Source organism: Eublepharis macularius, chromosome 17 (genome assembly GCF_028583425.1).
Source record: "Eublepharis macularius isolate TG4126 chromosome 17, MPM_Emac_v1.0, whole genome shotgun sequence".
NCBI lineage: Eukaryota > Metazoa > Chordata > Lepidosauria > Squamata > Eublepharidae > Eublepharis > Eublepharis macularius.
Window position 1 is genome coordinate 1,992,501 of NC_072806.1, and position 15,787 is coordinate 2,008,287.

General features: G+C 48.8%; 1 protein-coding gene across 1 annotated transcript; it reads right to left on the reverse strand.

The window, feature by feature from the left end:
- Window positions 1–251: 251 nt before the first annotated feature.
- TAS1R2 (taste 1 receptor member 2) lies at window positions 252–14,339 on the reverse strand. The gene is made up of 6 exons (XM_055001752.1): window positions 14,164–14,339; window positions 10,086–10,386; window positions 7,905–8,672; window positions 4,717–4,929; window positions 1,648–1,768; window positions 252–1,180 (listed from the first exon to the last, which is right to left on the reverse strand). Exons 1-6 carry the CDS (start codon window positions 14,337–14,339, stop codon window positions 252–254), a joined length of 2,508 nt encoding a protein of 835 aa, XP_054857727.1.
- Window positions 14,340–15,787: the final 1,448 nt, after the last annotated feature.

Sequence of the window (15,787 nt, forward strand, 5' to 3'; positions counted from 1 at the left end):
GTCCATGTGGATCTGTTTTATCTATCTAGCAGATTTTTATGCCACCCCTTCCTCCAAGGAGTTCATAGGTGCTTGGCCCTCCCCTGTCCTCCAAGTTTATCTTTACAACAACCTTGTGAGGTAGGCTAAGATTGACCCAAGGCCACTCAAAAAAACTTCACGGAAGAGGGGAGGTGCGTACAGACTTGCAGATACTGGTCCAACACCGTAACCACTATAGCACACTGTCTCCCTGGGTGGACCCCCTCCCTCTAATCGCTCCTCATAGTGTAGCTCTGGATGGCTGTCTGGAAGAAAGCAGCAGTGTTCCGTTCTGGGTGAAAGAGGATGACATAGCACTTGGGACCAAAGTAGCCTGCGGTGATGCTGAAGAGGTTGAAGAGCACCATGGCCGCGTCGAAGATAATCACCACCATCCCTTCAAAGACGGACATCACGAGGAAGAGGGCCACCCACGAGCTGAAGTAGCAGGTCATGGACAAGGTGATGTACTTGGCCTCGTTGTAATTCTTGGGCAGCGCTTTCCCGATGTAGGCGAAACAGAAGCACAGGAAGGACAGTCCCATGTCAAAAACATTGCTGGGGATCATGCTGGACTTATAGTTGGCATTGCACATGAGGTTCAGCACGGCCGGGTTGCTGCTCACGGTGGGCTCCACTGGTGCCAGGTGGTGGGTGTAGATGGTGACTCCCAGCATGATGAACTTGGCCGCAGAGATGACGCCGATGAAGACCCGCTGCCCGTGGTACTTCATCCAGAAGTCATAGGCTGCAGGCAGCCGGGCGGCCATCTTGAAGGCACAGATGATTTGGAAGGAGCGGACGGTGATGCAAGAGACGCAGACCGTAAAGCAGAGGGTGAAGAGCATCTGGCGGAAGATGCATTTGACTTCCGTGGGCACGCCGATGTAGAAAGGGATGTTGCAGAAGCCGACAAAGAGGGAGGCTATCATGAGGAAGCAAAGCCTGCCCCCAGCAGACTTCACCACTGGTGTGTCAGAATAGCAGAGAAACATGGCCAGGATCCCTAGAGTAGACAAGAGGCCCAATGCCGAGCAGAGCAGCAGCAGAATCGAGGGGGCCTCCTCCCACTTCAGGTACACCACCAGCCTCTTGAAACAATATTCTTTTCCTGGCTCGGACCACATGTCTGACGGGCATTTCTGACAGGTGAAATTATCTACAAAATAAAGCATGGTTGTTATTTGTTTATAGTCCACCTTTCTCACTGAGCTCCTCGTGTCTGAAGAAGGGAGCTGTGACTCTCGAGAACGTCCACCCTGAAAACCTTGCTGGTCTCTAAGGTGCCGTCGGACTCAAATCCTACTGTTCTGCTGAAGACCAGCATGGCTGCCCATCGGAAACAATTCCCGACACGTAACACAACCTTGGCATAAAGACCCAGCAGCAGAGATGATGGAAAAGCTTGGGCACCCTTTGGTAGAGGGTGACCGCAGAGCCACACGTGATTCGGGGCTCACTTCTGTGCTTCTGGTTCACACAAAGCTCTGGTTCTTTTGTTCATTATGCAAGCAAATAGAAGACTGGACCTAGGGAAGGCTTCTTATAAAATGTCAATCTATACTGGAGTGAGGTTTTCTTCTGTAGTCAAAATAAAGTAATTTTAAACAAAAGAAAGAAACGTACCGATTTTATTGAAAAAAGTCCCAGCTTCGCATGGCACACACTCAAAACAGCAAGAAATGCTGCCAATGAGTTTTTTCTTATGGCCTGGTTCACACTGCTCAGAACAGATTGACTTGGGGGCCTGGAAAGGAGAGCGACATAAATTATTTGCAAATGCTCCGCTTTGGCCCTTCCCTCCATATTTCTTTGCCCCAGTTCAGGCTCCTTCATGCATAAACTTATCTTCTGGAAGACAACGAGCCCAGTGCAACGACCTCACCAAGTCCTCCCAAATCCAAGTTCCATTCAATCAAAGTGCACAGCCTGCCCTTTCTCCAAAGAGCTCATGGTGGGGGGAATGGAGCGCTCCAAACACCACCTGGAGACACCATAAAAAGCAGACACCGGGTGGCGCTCGTTGCCAGTGTAAGCAAGCACAGCGTGGGACCCATCAGAGAGAAACAAAACAGAGAAGAAAACTCCAGTGTTCACAGGCAAGACAAAAACTATACATTTATTAGATCTTAGTCTTGCCCATTCCCCCAAAGGTCAGGATTTGGTGCACATCCCCTCTTCCCATTTCATCTTCACAACAACCTTGTGTGGTTGAGTTGATAACGTATGACTGGCCCAAGCGTCACAGTACGGTGGGGATTTGAACCTTGGGCTGATTCTCTCACCACTAACAAAGCTGGCTCCGATTTGAGCTAATAAATCAGGTCAGGGTACTGCCAAATTCCACAGCCTCACTGTTGGGACTAATTTTTTTTTAAAGCACAAAATCCCGCAGAGCATCAAAACCCAGCAGAAATCGAGGACCTGTTCAATACAGAAAAAGGCAAGCCGCAAAGCCAGAGATCACAACGTCCAGAAATATTTTTAAATCGCTTAAAAAAAAAAAGTAGCTGCAATGAAATAATGAATATGCATTTTCCCATTTCTTTTAATTTTCACGCCTGATCAGGAAGGACATTTTCATCCTACCGCTTTCAGATTTCTTGTCCTCATTTGTTTCTTTTACATGCCATTGACGCAAAAACTGGCATCGATTTTAACAGCCAGATTTTGTGAGTACAGCCAGGGGACAAAAGAACAGCCACACTTTTCTCTTGAGCATGGACATGCCATAAAAAGAAAGGTGAACTTGTGTCAGTCGGTCATGTCTGCAGTGGAAGGGTGTTCCATACTCAGGGTGCCACAACCAAGGAAGTCTGTCTCTAGCCTGCCCTCGGCGGAAAGTTACTGTGGAAATCCACTTTGCTATTTGCTTTCCTAGCTGAGTCATAACCGATTTTGCCTGCCCTCATCGCTGATTTACAAAAAATCAGCATGGGAGATGGAGAGCTTTGCCATTCCTTTGGGAAACAAAAGGACTGTTCATCGTTTGAATATGCCAACTTATTTCCATACACAAAACCAACGTTATGCACCAAGGGGCCTGAGACGAAAGGATGGAGGAATAAGTCCACCTCTCTAGAATGGCGTCTAAGAGCACAACAGCATTTTCCCTCTTTGAAAAACAGCGCAGCAAGGCAAGTGCCGATTCACAGGCAAAATGAAGAGCTGCCATAACAAGTGTTGGGAAGATCTGAAGGTAAGCAGGCTGGAGGAATTATGCCTTAGTAGCCCACATCTGGTCCATGCAGCATAGAACAAATAGAAGCAGAAGAAGGAAATGAAGAGGCTTAAGAGGACCGGAAATCCAAAGGCCAAAAAATAGGTGAGCAGGTGGCAAAAGAAAAGTTAACAGAGTTTCTGTGCCTGGAATTCTCCCTGATGCAACCAGATTTTGATATGCTTCCTCAGAGCCAACTGGGGCTAGCTGCAGAGGATGGCAAAGTCAGAGAGTTGCCAGGGAGCCTGGGCTGGCAAAAGACCCGTTGCCCCATCGGTCTCACTCAGTGGCAACACAAGAGACTTCTCCATTTTTTTAGGATTACCTATTCTGGGCTGGGAAATTCCTGGATATTTAGGGGCAGAGCCTGGAGAGGGTGGGATATAACGCCATGCAGCCCACCCTCCAAAGCAGCTGCTTCCTCCAGAGGAACTGTAGTCCAGACATCAGTTGTAGCTCCAGGAGAACTCCAGGCCCTCCCTGGATATTGGCAACCTCATTTTGACTACCGTCGTCCCCCAAAGGTTCCTGTCCATGTTGCGGGGGTGGGGACGGGACAACAGCTTGCTCCTAGATTCATCTTGGAGGACCCATCAAGGCCTGGGAAACAGCAGCAAGTACGGAACAACAAGCACTCCACGCCAACCTTTCCAGTATAAAAAACAGATTGAACTTCTGCCTCTAGAACTGAACTGAAGGGGTTCCCACCCCCCACACACAGAAATTTCAGCTTTGCCATAAGTCATAGAATCCTAGAGTTGGAAGGGGTCTTATGGGTCATCTAGCCTACAGCATCCTTGACAAGTATTCGCCCAGTTGCTCCTTGAAGACTGCCAATGAGGGGAAGCCCATCACATCCCAGGGCAGCCAGTTCCACTGCTCAATTACTCTTAACATGAAGAAGATTGTCCTAATATCCAGACGGTGCCTTCCCTCCTGTAGTTTAAACCCCTTGTTTCGAGTCCTATCCTCTGCTGCCAACAGGAACAGCTCCCTTCCCTCCTCTAAGTGACAGCCCTTTAAATACTTCAAGAGAGCCATTCTGTCCCCCCTCAATCTCCCCTTCTCCAAACTGAACTTTCCCAAGTCTTGTAGGGTTTGGTCTCCAGGCCCTTGATCATCCTGGTTGCTCTCCTCTGTACCTGTCCCAATTTGTCCACATCTTTTTTTGAAGTGAGGCCTCCAGAACTGCACGCAATACTCCAGATAGGACCTGACCAACATGCTATATTGTGGGACAATGACATCCTGTGATTTGGATGTTATGTCTTTGTCAACACATCCCAAGATTGTGTTCGCCTTTTTTGCGGCTGCATCACATTGAGTGCTCATATTTAGTTTCCCATCCACCCATATCCCAAGATCTCGCTCACACATACTGCTACCCAGAAGTGTATCCCTCATTCAGTACGCATGCTTAGCATTTTTGTTACTCCAACATGTATCAATCCCCAACCCCATCACTAAAAACTGACTGTGTTGTTGGTTGTGTGCCAGGTGATATCTTTGAAAAAGATGTTCAGCTCTTTTTGCAAGGATTCATAGTGGGCAATCTTCTTAAAAGGCCTGTCTGGCACATCCCATTGCCACTGGATGACCTCAAAGCCGTTGGGAGGGTCTCCTTTCTCATCGAAATTGATGGTGGTATTCAGCAAAGAAAAGTTCACTCGGCCCACCTCCTCCAGTAGCTGTGGAAGAAAGAGAGCCACCATCATCTGTGAAGCAAGCCATTGTGTTTTTGGAACCGTCTCTCTCTCTCCAAATAATATGTATTAGTATGGGGCAGCAGGTAGGGGCAGTATTTGACAAGGAAGACACAGGTTCGAATACCAGCTTAATAGTAAGATGGTGGCCCAGTAGCTCCTCAAAGACCAACTCGAGTTCCAGAGTATGATCTTTCATGGCTGAAAGCTCCCTTCATCAGTTTTGACTCTCGAAAGCTCGCACCCTGGAGATCTAGTTGGTCTTGAAGATGCTACTGGATCCAAATCTTGCTCTTCAACTCCAGACCAACACAGCTACCCACCAGAAATCAGCTTAACAGTGTTTCTTTTATTCAGCTTTCTTTGTGTGTCTGCCTTTCTTGCTGAGATTCAAGGCGGACTTACAGTTCAGAGAGAGAGTATTAGGCAGCCAATGAACAATGCAATAGGACTAGGATTACAGAATGAGAGAAGCGGGTGACTCGGTGCCAGTTTCTCTCTCTCTCAGCCTAACCTACCCTGCTGCGTTAGATGCCAGGGCCGTGGCTCTGCCACACTCTGGGGGTTTGGGGTTCACTGTCAGGCTGTAGACCTGATCCTCTGTGACATACTTGGGGAGCGCTATGAGGGCCCTGTGTCTTATACCTGCTGGAGAAGTGGCTTGAGAAGCTGTGAGAAGCTAAGAAGGAAGGCGGTTACCAGCATTGCCAAGGAGACGTGCTCAGATGGCTTGGGGAGGGCTGGATTCCTAGTCATATCAATTCTACTTTCTTTCCCTTTACTTTCCTTTTCTGCATAGATGGGAACCTGGATAAGGTGCGGGGGAGGGGGGGAGAGTAGAGTGGGTTCTGTTTGAAGGACTGAATATGCCGAGTAGCGGGAGGGAAAAGTTATTCCTGGCAAGAAGTGTCTGCAGTGCTGTACTAGTAGATTCTCAATAAAGCTTTAACTCATGTCTCCAAGGACTCACGCAGTGAAGTTACTGAGATCTAAGTTGGCAGTCCCTGACAACAGAGAGGACAAAATGAGGGACCACCCAGAGCCTCAGAAGAAGGATGAAGGAAAAACATAATCAACTCAACATTGTATGTGTGAAGTGCCGTCAAGTCACAACTGACTCACGGCGACCCCTGCAGGGGCTTCCAAGGCAAGTGAGAAGCAGAGGTGGTTTGCCAGTGCCTTTCCTCTGCAAAGCCTTCCTCGGTGGTCCCCCACCCAAGTACCGACCCTGCTTAGCTTCCAAGATCTGACGAGATCGGGCTATACCATGCTGCCTTCGCTCCCAATTAAATATTAGATGCCATTTTTAAAAATAAGCTAAGATTCATTCTTCATGCAACGTGTATTTGGTTTGCTGTATTCACTGCCAAAGGATGTCATGATGGTCCCATGATGATGACTGATGGCTTTAGAAGGGGGCTGGGCTGATTCATGGCAGAGAGGCCCAGCAGTGGGTCTTGGCGCTTACAGTTAAATATAACTTCTACTTCCAGAGGCGGCGTACCTCTGAACACCTCCACTTCCAGAGTAACCCCCAGTAAGGTGGAGCCTGTGAATGGAGCCCAAGAGCACACCGGGAGCTTGGCGAGACTTTCTGGCCTCTTATCACCTTGTGTAAGGGAGCTGAAATTTATGTATGTGAAATGTTAATTGGAAAGAGGGGAGTATGACTAGTATTATTATTATTCAGAGGAATCAGCCATGTTAGTCTGAGTAGCACTTAGTCTGTAGTTGCAAAATAGTAAACAGTCCAGTAGAACCTTTAAGACTAACCAACTTTATTGTAGCATAAGCTTTCGAGAACCACAGCTCTCTTCGTCAGATGCATCTGATGAAGGGAGCTGTGGTTCTCGAAAGCTTATGCTACAATAGAATTGCATCTGACAAAGAGAGCTGTGGTTCTTGTAAGCTTATGCTACAATAAAGTTGCATCTGACAAAGAGAGCTGTGGTTCTCGAAAGCTTATGCTACAATAAAGTTGCATCTGACAAAGAGAGCTGTAGTTCTCGAAAGCTTATGCTACAATAAAGTTGCATCTGACGAAGAGAGCTGTGGTTCTCAAAAGCTTATGCTACAATAAAGTTGCCACTGACGAAGAGAGCTGTGGTTCTCGAAAACTTATACTACAATAAAGTTGGTTAGTCTTAAAGGAGCTACTGGACTCTTTACAATCATTATTGGAATCATATTATTATTGAAGGGCAGCATTTTTCGAGCTGAAGATGGAAGCCTGGTTTCTGTGATTTCCAGTTTGTTCCTTTAAACAAGAGCTCTGGAATTAGAAGATCCCGGCACTTGGTGAACCCGAAAAGTCAAACTTTCCTCACCACATAGCGGTATCAAGCCATAACCCATTACTGAACTGAATTCAAAGACCTTCTCTGAAAGCTTCTGTTCTGGGTTTAATTATACAAATCCTGTCGTGCTGTTCTCAATATTGGAGGGTTTGGAATTCATGAAATTTATTCGCTTACATCGTCTTGCAAGATTGGAGTCCAGTTGCACCTGGATGTTCAAGGTATGAGCTTTTGAGAGTCAAAATGCCCTTCTTCAACTCTGACTCTCGAAAGCTCATACTCTGGAAATCTAGTTGGTCTCTAAGATGCCACTAGACTCGAACCTTGCTCTCCTACGGAAGACCAACGCGACTACCCACCTAAAACTATCATCTTGCAAGTTCCTAATTTAGCCCCAAAGGACCCATCTAGAAACAGGTTATACTAGGAGGCAAACAGCAAGAGGGGGCCTTGGCCTCAGTGCTCCTGCCTGTGGGCATCGGGTTGGCCAAGTGAGATATGGGGCGCTGGACTGGAGGGTCTGAGCCAGCAGGGCTCTTCAGGCTCACAGCACGGGAGACCAACAACACCTGATACAGCATGAACACAAGTTCAAGAGATTCCCTTGATGTCACTTCCCCCCCCCCCCCACAAGTCATAACAGAGCATTAGGATGAGCGTCACCTGCCAAGGGTAAACTCTTTGCTTGTCACATCCCTCCGGGCGGTCACAACGCAGCAGCCGGTGCAAGGCCCGAGCGACAACGTAGACTGCCGAGAACACATTGAAGTCAATGCGGTCCCCTGTCCCCCGGAGGCTCTTGTCATAGAACCGAGCTTGTGGTAAGCACCGGTCACAGTCTTGGTTGCACGTTCCAGCCCCAGCTGGCGCTCTGGCTCGATCCGTTGGGCCGGAGGGCGACCTGATGCGGAAGTCAGCAAACCCCGGCACAGGGACCTCCTTCACAGCCACCCCAAAAATGGTGCCTATACTTGAGAGGTTGGCGATGCTGTGCAAGGAGGGGTCGGTGGCCCAGGCTTCGGCTGCAATCCACACCATGTCGGTGATATTCTGCTGGAGGACCTCTTGGAAGAAAGGCGCGAGAGGCAGCTCCAAGCTCAGGATGATAACCACTTTGGCGGTGCTTTGGAGGATCTTGCCGACAACGCTCTTGATCCGCTGCTGGGTGGGGCCGTTTGCCTGGTTTGCCCGCTGCACTGGGATGATCTCCTGGAAAGCGATGCAGGGCCACGTGGCCTGGGCCCGCAGCATCTGCAAGTTCTGCTGACCGTAGTCGTCGTCGCTGGAGAGGACAATGACCCAGTTCCACTTGAATTTCTGCAGGAACTTGAGAATGACCGTGATCTGTTGGTCAGTGCTTGGGATAGTGCGGAAAGCAACCGGGAAGAGTCTGGGGTTGCTCAGGGCCTCGGTGGTTGCACTGTAGGTGATCTGGAAGCAAGAGGGGAGGAGCAGGGTTTGTTAGGATGAACAAGGTGGACCGCAAAGGCCGGGAGCTCCTCTCATCCCCAGACCTTTTCTTCCTAATGGGAAGCCGCCACCGGTGGAGCAGGAATCCAAACGTAGAACGGGGGTAATTTTGAATGTGTCACCCTTGCTATTTCAACTCCAAAACCTCTGTCTTGGTTTCCCTTCTCTCTTACATAAATCATGCCTTTGGGTTGCAGCCATTCACTAGGAGAGATGCTGTAGCATAGTGGTTAAGTGGTCAGGCTGCGAATCAGCACTCAGGGGGTTCGACTCCCACTCCTGCCATGAGCTCAGCAGGGGGCCTTGGGTAAGCCATTCCTCTCAGCCCAGCTCCCCAGCTGTATGGAGGGGATAACAATACACTATGAGAGCTCCTATAGCATACTGGTTCAGTGGTTGGGTTATGAATCGGCACTCTGCTGCTTCTAATCCCACTACTGCCATGAGCTCAGCAAGTGGCCTTGGGGAAGCCAGCCCCTCCTCTCAGCCCAGCTCCCCAGCTGTATTGTGGGGATACACTATGAGAACTGCTGTAACATTGTGGGGATATTAATACACTAATATATTAATACACTACATTGTGTATTAGTAATAATACACTAATACACTACATTGTGGGGATAATAATACACTAATCTCACTATGAGAGCTGCTATAGCATACTGGTTAAATGGTTGGGCTGTGAATCAGCACTCTGCTGGTTCGAATTCGACAACTGCCCTGAGCTCAGCAGCTGGCTTTGGAGAAGCCATTCCTCTCAGTCCAGCTCTTCAGCTATATTGGAGGGGTGGGGGTTAATGATAATAATAATATTGACCTTGTTCACTGCTCTGAGTGGGGCACTAATCTGCCTAGAAGAGCAGTATATGAGAGCAGTTGTTGTTGAGAGCTACTATAGCATAGTGGTTAAGTGGCTGGGCTGTGAATCAGCATTCTGCTAGTTCGACTCCCACTTCTGCCTTGAGCGCTGCAGGTGGCCTTGGGTCAGTCCCTCCTCTCAGCCCCAGCTCTCCAGGTGTATTGTGGGGATAACAACACTCACCTTGTTCACTGCTCTGAATGGCTGAGTGGGGCACTAATCCTTCTAGACAATTCAAACCCACAAGGTCTCCGCTCAGGACTCTTGCCGGCAGCCGTGCCGTGCTGGCCTCCACAGGGATCGACAGTCTCTTATAAGCCAGTCACTGGATGCCCAGAAGCCAAACCAACCCCCTTTGAGCTGTGCAAATGACCCTGTGGCCTATTTGCTGGCTTTGCACCAATATGTGTCTGAAATTTTATTTATTTTCCCTGCCTTTATCCCTAGGGACCCCAAATGGCTTGTGTCCGTTTGCCCCACAAAAGTCACCCCTTCCTGAAGGCATAGCACCTTACCTGTGGGACGAGGAAAAGACTCAGGATGTACGCAACAGTAACAGCCGCCGCTGAGGAGTCCGGACCGATAACCGCAAGGACTCGGGGGTGGTAATAAGTGTAATTTGTCTGCAGCTCTACCTGGGAACGGTCGTCCGAGAGGAAATAGAGGAGGGGGTGGATGGTGTTGGTGAGGTAGCAGGCGTCCACCATCTCGTAGCCCAGCGAAATCCCAGGCAAGAGGCTGCTGGAGTTGTTGATCTCCTCCACCGCAAAGCGCATAGCTTGGAGGTAGCTGTAGCTCACAACCTTTAGCTGGTAGCTGAGAGACGGGCGGGACACAGAGAGGGGCATTCACGCCAGGGTCACAAACTTCATTGTCCACAAAGATGCAGTCAACTGGACGCTGGCTGTCGGTTTATTTACAGCCAAAGCAGGCAGACGCATGGGGGACCGCTGCCTGCCGAAGGGCCGCTGCCCATTTCCCAGCACGGAGATTCTTCTAAAGAACCCCAAACTACCTCGGGCTGACCCAAGGCCAAAAGAGTGCTGAGATGGGATACCTTAATGTGGATTAGTTCTGTGCCTACAAATGCCTGGGTTTACACCCTCTGGCTTTTCAGTATTTAAGACACATCAGGACTGCAAGGAACGAGGTTTTTTAAAAAGTGGTTGGCGCTTGATCTACGCTAAAGACTTGACACAGATTCAGCTGTTATTCTGCCTCCCCGAGGAAACTTGGGAATGGCAATTCTGGACAGCAGAGCAGGACTATAACCTCGAAGAGAGATTTCTCAGTAGTGCCCCTCAAAGCTTTATATTCCAAGGATTCTTGGAGTGGGAGACAGGGAGGCTGTAACCCTTAAAATGATATAAAACCATGATAGGGTTCCACTACGAGTCAAGTAGAATCATAGAATAGAACCATAGAATCATAGAGTTGGAAGGGGCCATACAGACCATCTAGCCCAACCCCCTGTAGAGTCGCCATCTGACGCCAAGTGTAAGGGTCCAGCCGACTTCTGCCGCTTTAAGAACAGCAGAAGAGCCCTGGCGGAGCAGAGCAGCAGTCCAACGTGTCCCGCATCCTGCTTCATTTACTGGTTTCAGAGGGTTGCGGCCTCCTAAGGGGAGGTTTCTTTGAGTCAGTCAATCTTTATTACGGTCATAGACCACACAATAATAGCATGGTTTCTTTGAGTCACCAAGGCTAACAGCCATTGACGGAGACCTTCCCAGTGCATCTGCCTAACCACCCTTGTAGGCTATCTGTGCTTGCAGCCAAGTCTATGTCCCCTGGCAGGATATGCCGCAATTTAACAAAACTCTATCATGCCTCCCAGACTCTTCAGCCTTTCCTCATAGGAAAGGAGCTCCTCCACCCTAGTTATCTTGTTTGCCCTCTTCAGTTCTTTTGCCAGCTCTGCCTTGTCCTTTTTGAGATACGGCCACCAGAATCATGCAAAGGGTTCCACGTGGGGCCACACCATACAAAGGTTTCACAAAGATGAGCCTTTATTCTCCGTCCCTTTCCTAATAATACCCGGCACGGAGTTTGCCTTTCTCACTGCTGCCGCACAGAGGCAACACTTCCAACTGTCTGCAACATGCCCGAGATCTGTTTCATTCCCAGTCTCAGTCAGTTCAGATCTCATCGGCATATATTTGAGGCTGGAATTTTGGGTTGCAGGATGCATCACTTCACAGAATCATAGAATCACAGAATCATAGGGTTGGAAGGGACCTCCGGGGTCATCTAGTCCAACCCCCTGCACAATGCAGGAAATTCACAAATACCTCCCCCACTCCACGCACACCCAGTGACCCTTACTCCATGCCCAGATCAGGATCCCTGGACAAACTGGCCTGGGGAAAACTGCTACCTGACCCTAAGTTTGCGATTGGCATTACCCTGGGCAAGTATGAAGGGCCACGAGAACTAAGCACTGATGCAACCCTTCCTGCCCTCCCTCTCATGACCTGCCCAGGTTCACAGAGTCAGCATTGCTGTTGGATGGCCATCTAGCCTCTGCTTAAAAACCTCCAAAGGAGGAGAGCCCACCTCCTCCTGAGGAAGCCTGTTCCACTGAGGGGCCACTCTCACTGTCCAGAGGAGTTAGCCGTGTTAGTCTGTAGTAGCAAAATCAAAAAGAGTCCAGTAGCACCTTTAACCAATTTTATTTTATTGTAGCATAAGCTTTCGAGAATCAAGTTCTCTTCATCAGATGCCTGATCCGAATAAGAGCTGAATCTGCTTATGCTACAATAAAATAAAATTGGTTAGTCTTAAAGGTGCTACTGGACTCTTTTTGATCTCACTGTCCAGAAATTCTTCCTAATGTTTAGCCAAAAACTCTTTTGATTTAGTTTGAAGCCGTTGGTTCTGGTCCGACCTTCCGGGGCAGCGGAAAACAACTCCATGCCATCCTCTAAATGACAGCCCTTCAAGTACGTGGAGATGGTCACCTACATTTAGCTTCATTTTGCCACGTGGTTACCCCCCTCACCCAATTTAGAGATATCTTGCTGTAGCTCTTTACAGTCTGCCTCAGTTTTCACCATCCTGAATAAATTGGCATCATCTGTAAACTTGGCCCGTACGCTGCTCAGCCCCAATGCTAGATCATTTATGAACAAATTAAATAGCACCAGCCTCACTACTGATTCTTGTGGGACCCCAACTGCTTACTTCCCTCCATTGGGAGAACTGTGCATTTATTCCTACTCTGCTTTCTGTGGTCTATCCCTTTTTTAATCCATAAAAGGATCCCATCCTCTTATCCCTCGACGGCTGAGCTTAAGCGGGAGCCTTTGGAAGCCCAAGCATATGCTGCCTACCAGACCACCCTTAGGCACATGCTTGCTAATCTGTTCAAAGAACTCCCAAAGGTTGGTGAGGCAGGACTCCCCTTTGGAGAAGGCCGGCTGATTTTCTGTCAACAGGCTCCCTTTCTCCACGTACCCAAAATTCTACCTTTAATAAAGTTTCTACTAATTTTCCTGGGACAGACATAAGGCTAACTGGCCTGGATCCCTTCTGGACCTCTTTTGTAAAAACCAGTGTGACATTTGGCACTCTTCAGTCCTCCTGCGTGGAGGTTAATTTTAGCAACAAGTGACATATACTGGTTTAAACTGGCCCCCATGGGTTTCACTCCTGGAAAACTTGTAGCTCAGGCTGGGGCAATCCTTTAAGAGAGCCCCAAATCTTGTTTGTTGCTTGGGTGAATACTGAGAGTATGAAAATGAACCACAAGCCAAATCCTACAGAGAGCTGTTACTATCATTCTTATTAAAAGCAATGCAGAGTTAGGCACATGTTTGAAGAGCTGTGGATACTTTAGAAATCTTTACATGCAACCCTGTAAGGTAGGCCAGCATATTGCAGAGAGGAGGGGAACTAAGTTTAAGAGAGTGTGGCAGAGGCTAAGAGTCAAAACACAGGAGACACACGGGTGAGTGTCGGATCCTCAAGGATCCCTGGGAATTGTAGTTTAAAAAAAACTAACCGCTCAATGTAAATCACAGCTCAGAAGGGGAAAATCGCAACTGGAGGGACTTTCTCACACACACACACACACACACTCTGTCTGTCTTTCAAAAATCCTCTGAGAGCTTGGGATGGGGGGTGGGGGGAATGAAGTAACAAGAGGCAGGAAAAAAGCCGAGGTGTTTTGCGAGCAAGAGAGAAACATAGTACCTCCCATTCTTCTCTCGCCCCATCTCTGAGCTCCTGAAGGAAAACCAGCAGACTGGATTTTTGAAAGAGAATCAATCTGCTCCAGTCTCTCTTTGAGAGAATCTCTTTGAAAGGGAATCTCTCTAGCTGAGTGGCTGTTCTTTGCAAGAAAATCCACTTTGCTCAATTTTCCTCCAGTTGCTTGGAGTGTGTGTGTAGGTGTGGGTGTAAGATTACCGTTCCCAGGAAAGCTTGTGGGACCAATCAAGCACTCTGCACATAAAATTCATCTCATTTGTTTCCACACTAGGTCAGACCACAGATTAGGCTTTTCCTCTGTTCATTGGGCAGCCAGGAGCCCACCCCTGCATGCCCGCCTTCTTCCCTCCCTCCCTAGCCACCCTTCTCCCTGGCACTTACTCTTTACAGACGGGCACCTGGGAGTGGAGATCAGGGCTGCCTGCTTCAGCATGAAGGGAGAAGAGCCCCCCCAGAATATAATCTCCGGCCAGGTGGAAATGGGAAGGGGGCGTGGTGACGAAACTCCCTGCAGCGACCAAAGCGCCGAGGCAGGCAGCCACCGCTCTGGCAAGCATCGTGGATCTAGGCCATCCTCATACTGGCAGGTGTCAGAGGGGAGGAAGATGGATGGCGCTCTCTGGGTCACTGTGGTCCCCTGGTGAGGAATGGCTTTCACGGGCTGCTTTGCATAGGTATCAGGGACCCACCAAGGGAGTGCTAATTTGCATGTATTTCAATGTCCTTCACAGGCTGTTGCTGAAGCAGAGGCAGAGAGAGACCAGCGGGAGGAGCGCTGGATCACAGGCTGCCGAGTACACAGATTGATATTTTGCATCCAGGGTTTCTAATCATTTGCGGCTGGGAAGGGCTGCTGTGCCCGTATCCCTCTCAGAGCTTCCTTTTCTCCAGCCCTATCCAGAGAGATCAAGTTTGAGACCTCCTGGAAAATCACCAGTGTTTGAAGAAGCCCTTTAGAATATCAAATCAGTCCCAGGCAAGGCACAACCATCATCTCTTGTGCCACTAATGGCAAGAACAAGTTTTGGGGGTGCATTGGCACCCTGACTGCTGTGCCACTCAAATAGTCTTAGGTGGCTTAGGCAAAGAATTGACCCTGCTCCTTAACCCTCTTAAGAATGGACATCCATGGACAGAGGCAGTCTATCTCAGAGGGCCAGCAACAGAGAAAGCTGGGACCTTCATGCTCTGCTTGACTCTGGCTACTGATGGAAGCAGGACATGGGCCTACCCTGCAGCGTTTTTGGCCCTACCCTGCAGCGTTTTTCTTGCATTCTTATATTGAATAAAGTTTGATGCAGTTTAGGCAACCCTTTGAAGACGGAGGGTAAATCTAAATGAGTTTGATCACCAACACCTTTTCTGGGGTCAAAGGCAGCCCACCTCAAAATCTCTCGTTTCCCCAGTTCCCCACCTCAAAACCAACCTGGCAAGATCCTCTTTTGCCTCTTCATGCGAACTTCTGGATTGCTCAGCCAATCAATTTGATGTGCTTTTCCGTGGCAGTGATTGCAGTGGGACAGTGAGAGAAGAGCTCTAAACAGAAACCCCTATTTTGTAGGGCTGCAGGAGAAAGAAATCTGAAAGATCTCCAATCAAAAAGTTTTCAAATGTCCTTCTGAGGAAGTTTATTGAGGGCTTCTCTCAATGTAGAGATCAGTAATGGCTGAAAACCCATTCCCCAAGTATCTTTAAACTCAGCCCAGCCAAGAGCGTATGCTCAGTAGAACTTTGCGTTTTGGCAGTTCAGGAAGCCTGACTGAGCATGTGCCGCTGACCTACCTGCATTGAGACACACCTGTGGGACCGCAATGGAGGGGGCCCTGGCTGCTCTGTAGCTGGCCCTTATCTGTAGGCCGTTTTTCTTGGTCACTTAAGACCAAGAGACACACTAAACATAACGGGCTATTGTGTGTACTGAACAGCAAACACTCTTGTGCAACTCGAGCCGCTTGGCCTACACCCTTTGGCTATTGCACAACCTCTGGGCATACTCAAGAGTCCA

Excerpts from the sequence above, each read along its gene's own strand:
- TAS1R2 (XM_055001752.1), bottom strand. The coding sequence starts at position 14,339 with ATGCTTGCCAGAGCGGTGGCTGCCTGCCTCGGCGCTTTGGTCGCTGCA. Across the intron at positions 10,387-14,163 it reads CAGGTGCCCGTCTGTAAAGA|CTACCAGCTAAAGGTTGTGA; the intron begins GTAAGTGCCAGG and ends CCCGTCTCTCAG. Across the intron at positions 1,769-4,716 it reads GGCACACAACCAACAACACA|GCCCCCAAGTCAATCTGTTC; the intron begins GTCAGTTTTTAG and ends TCTCCTTTCCAG.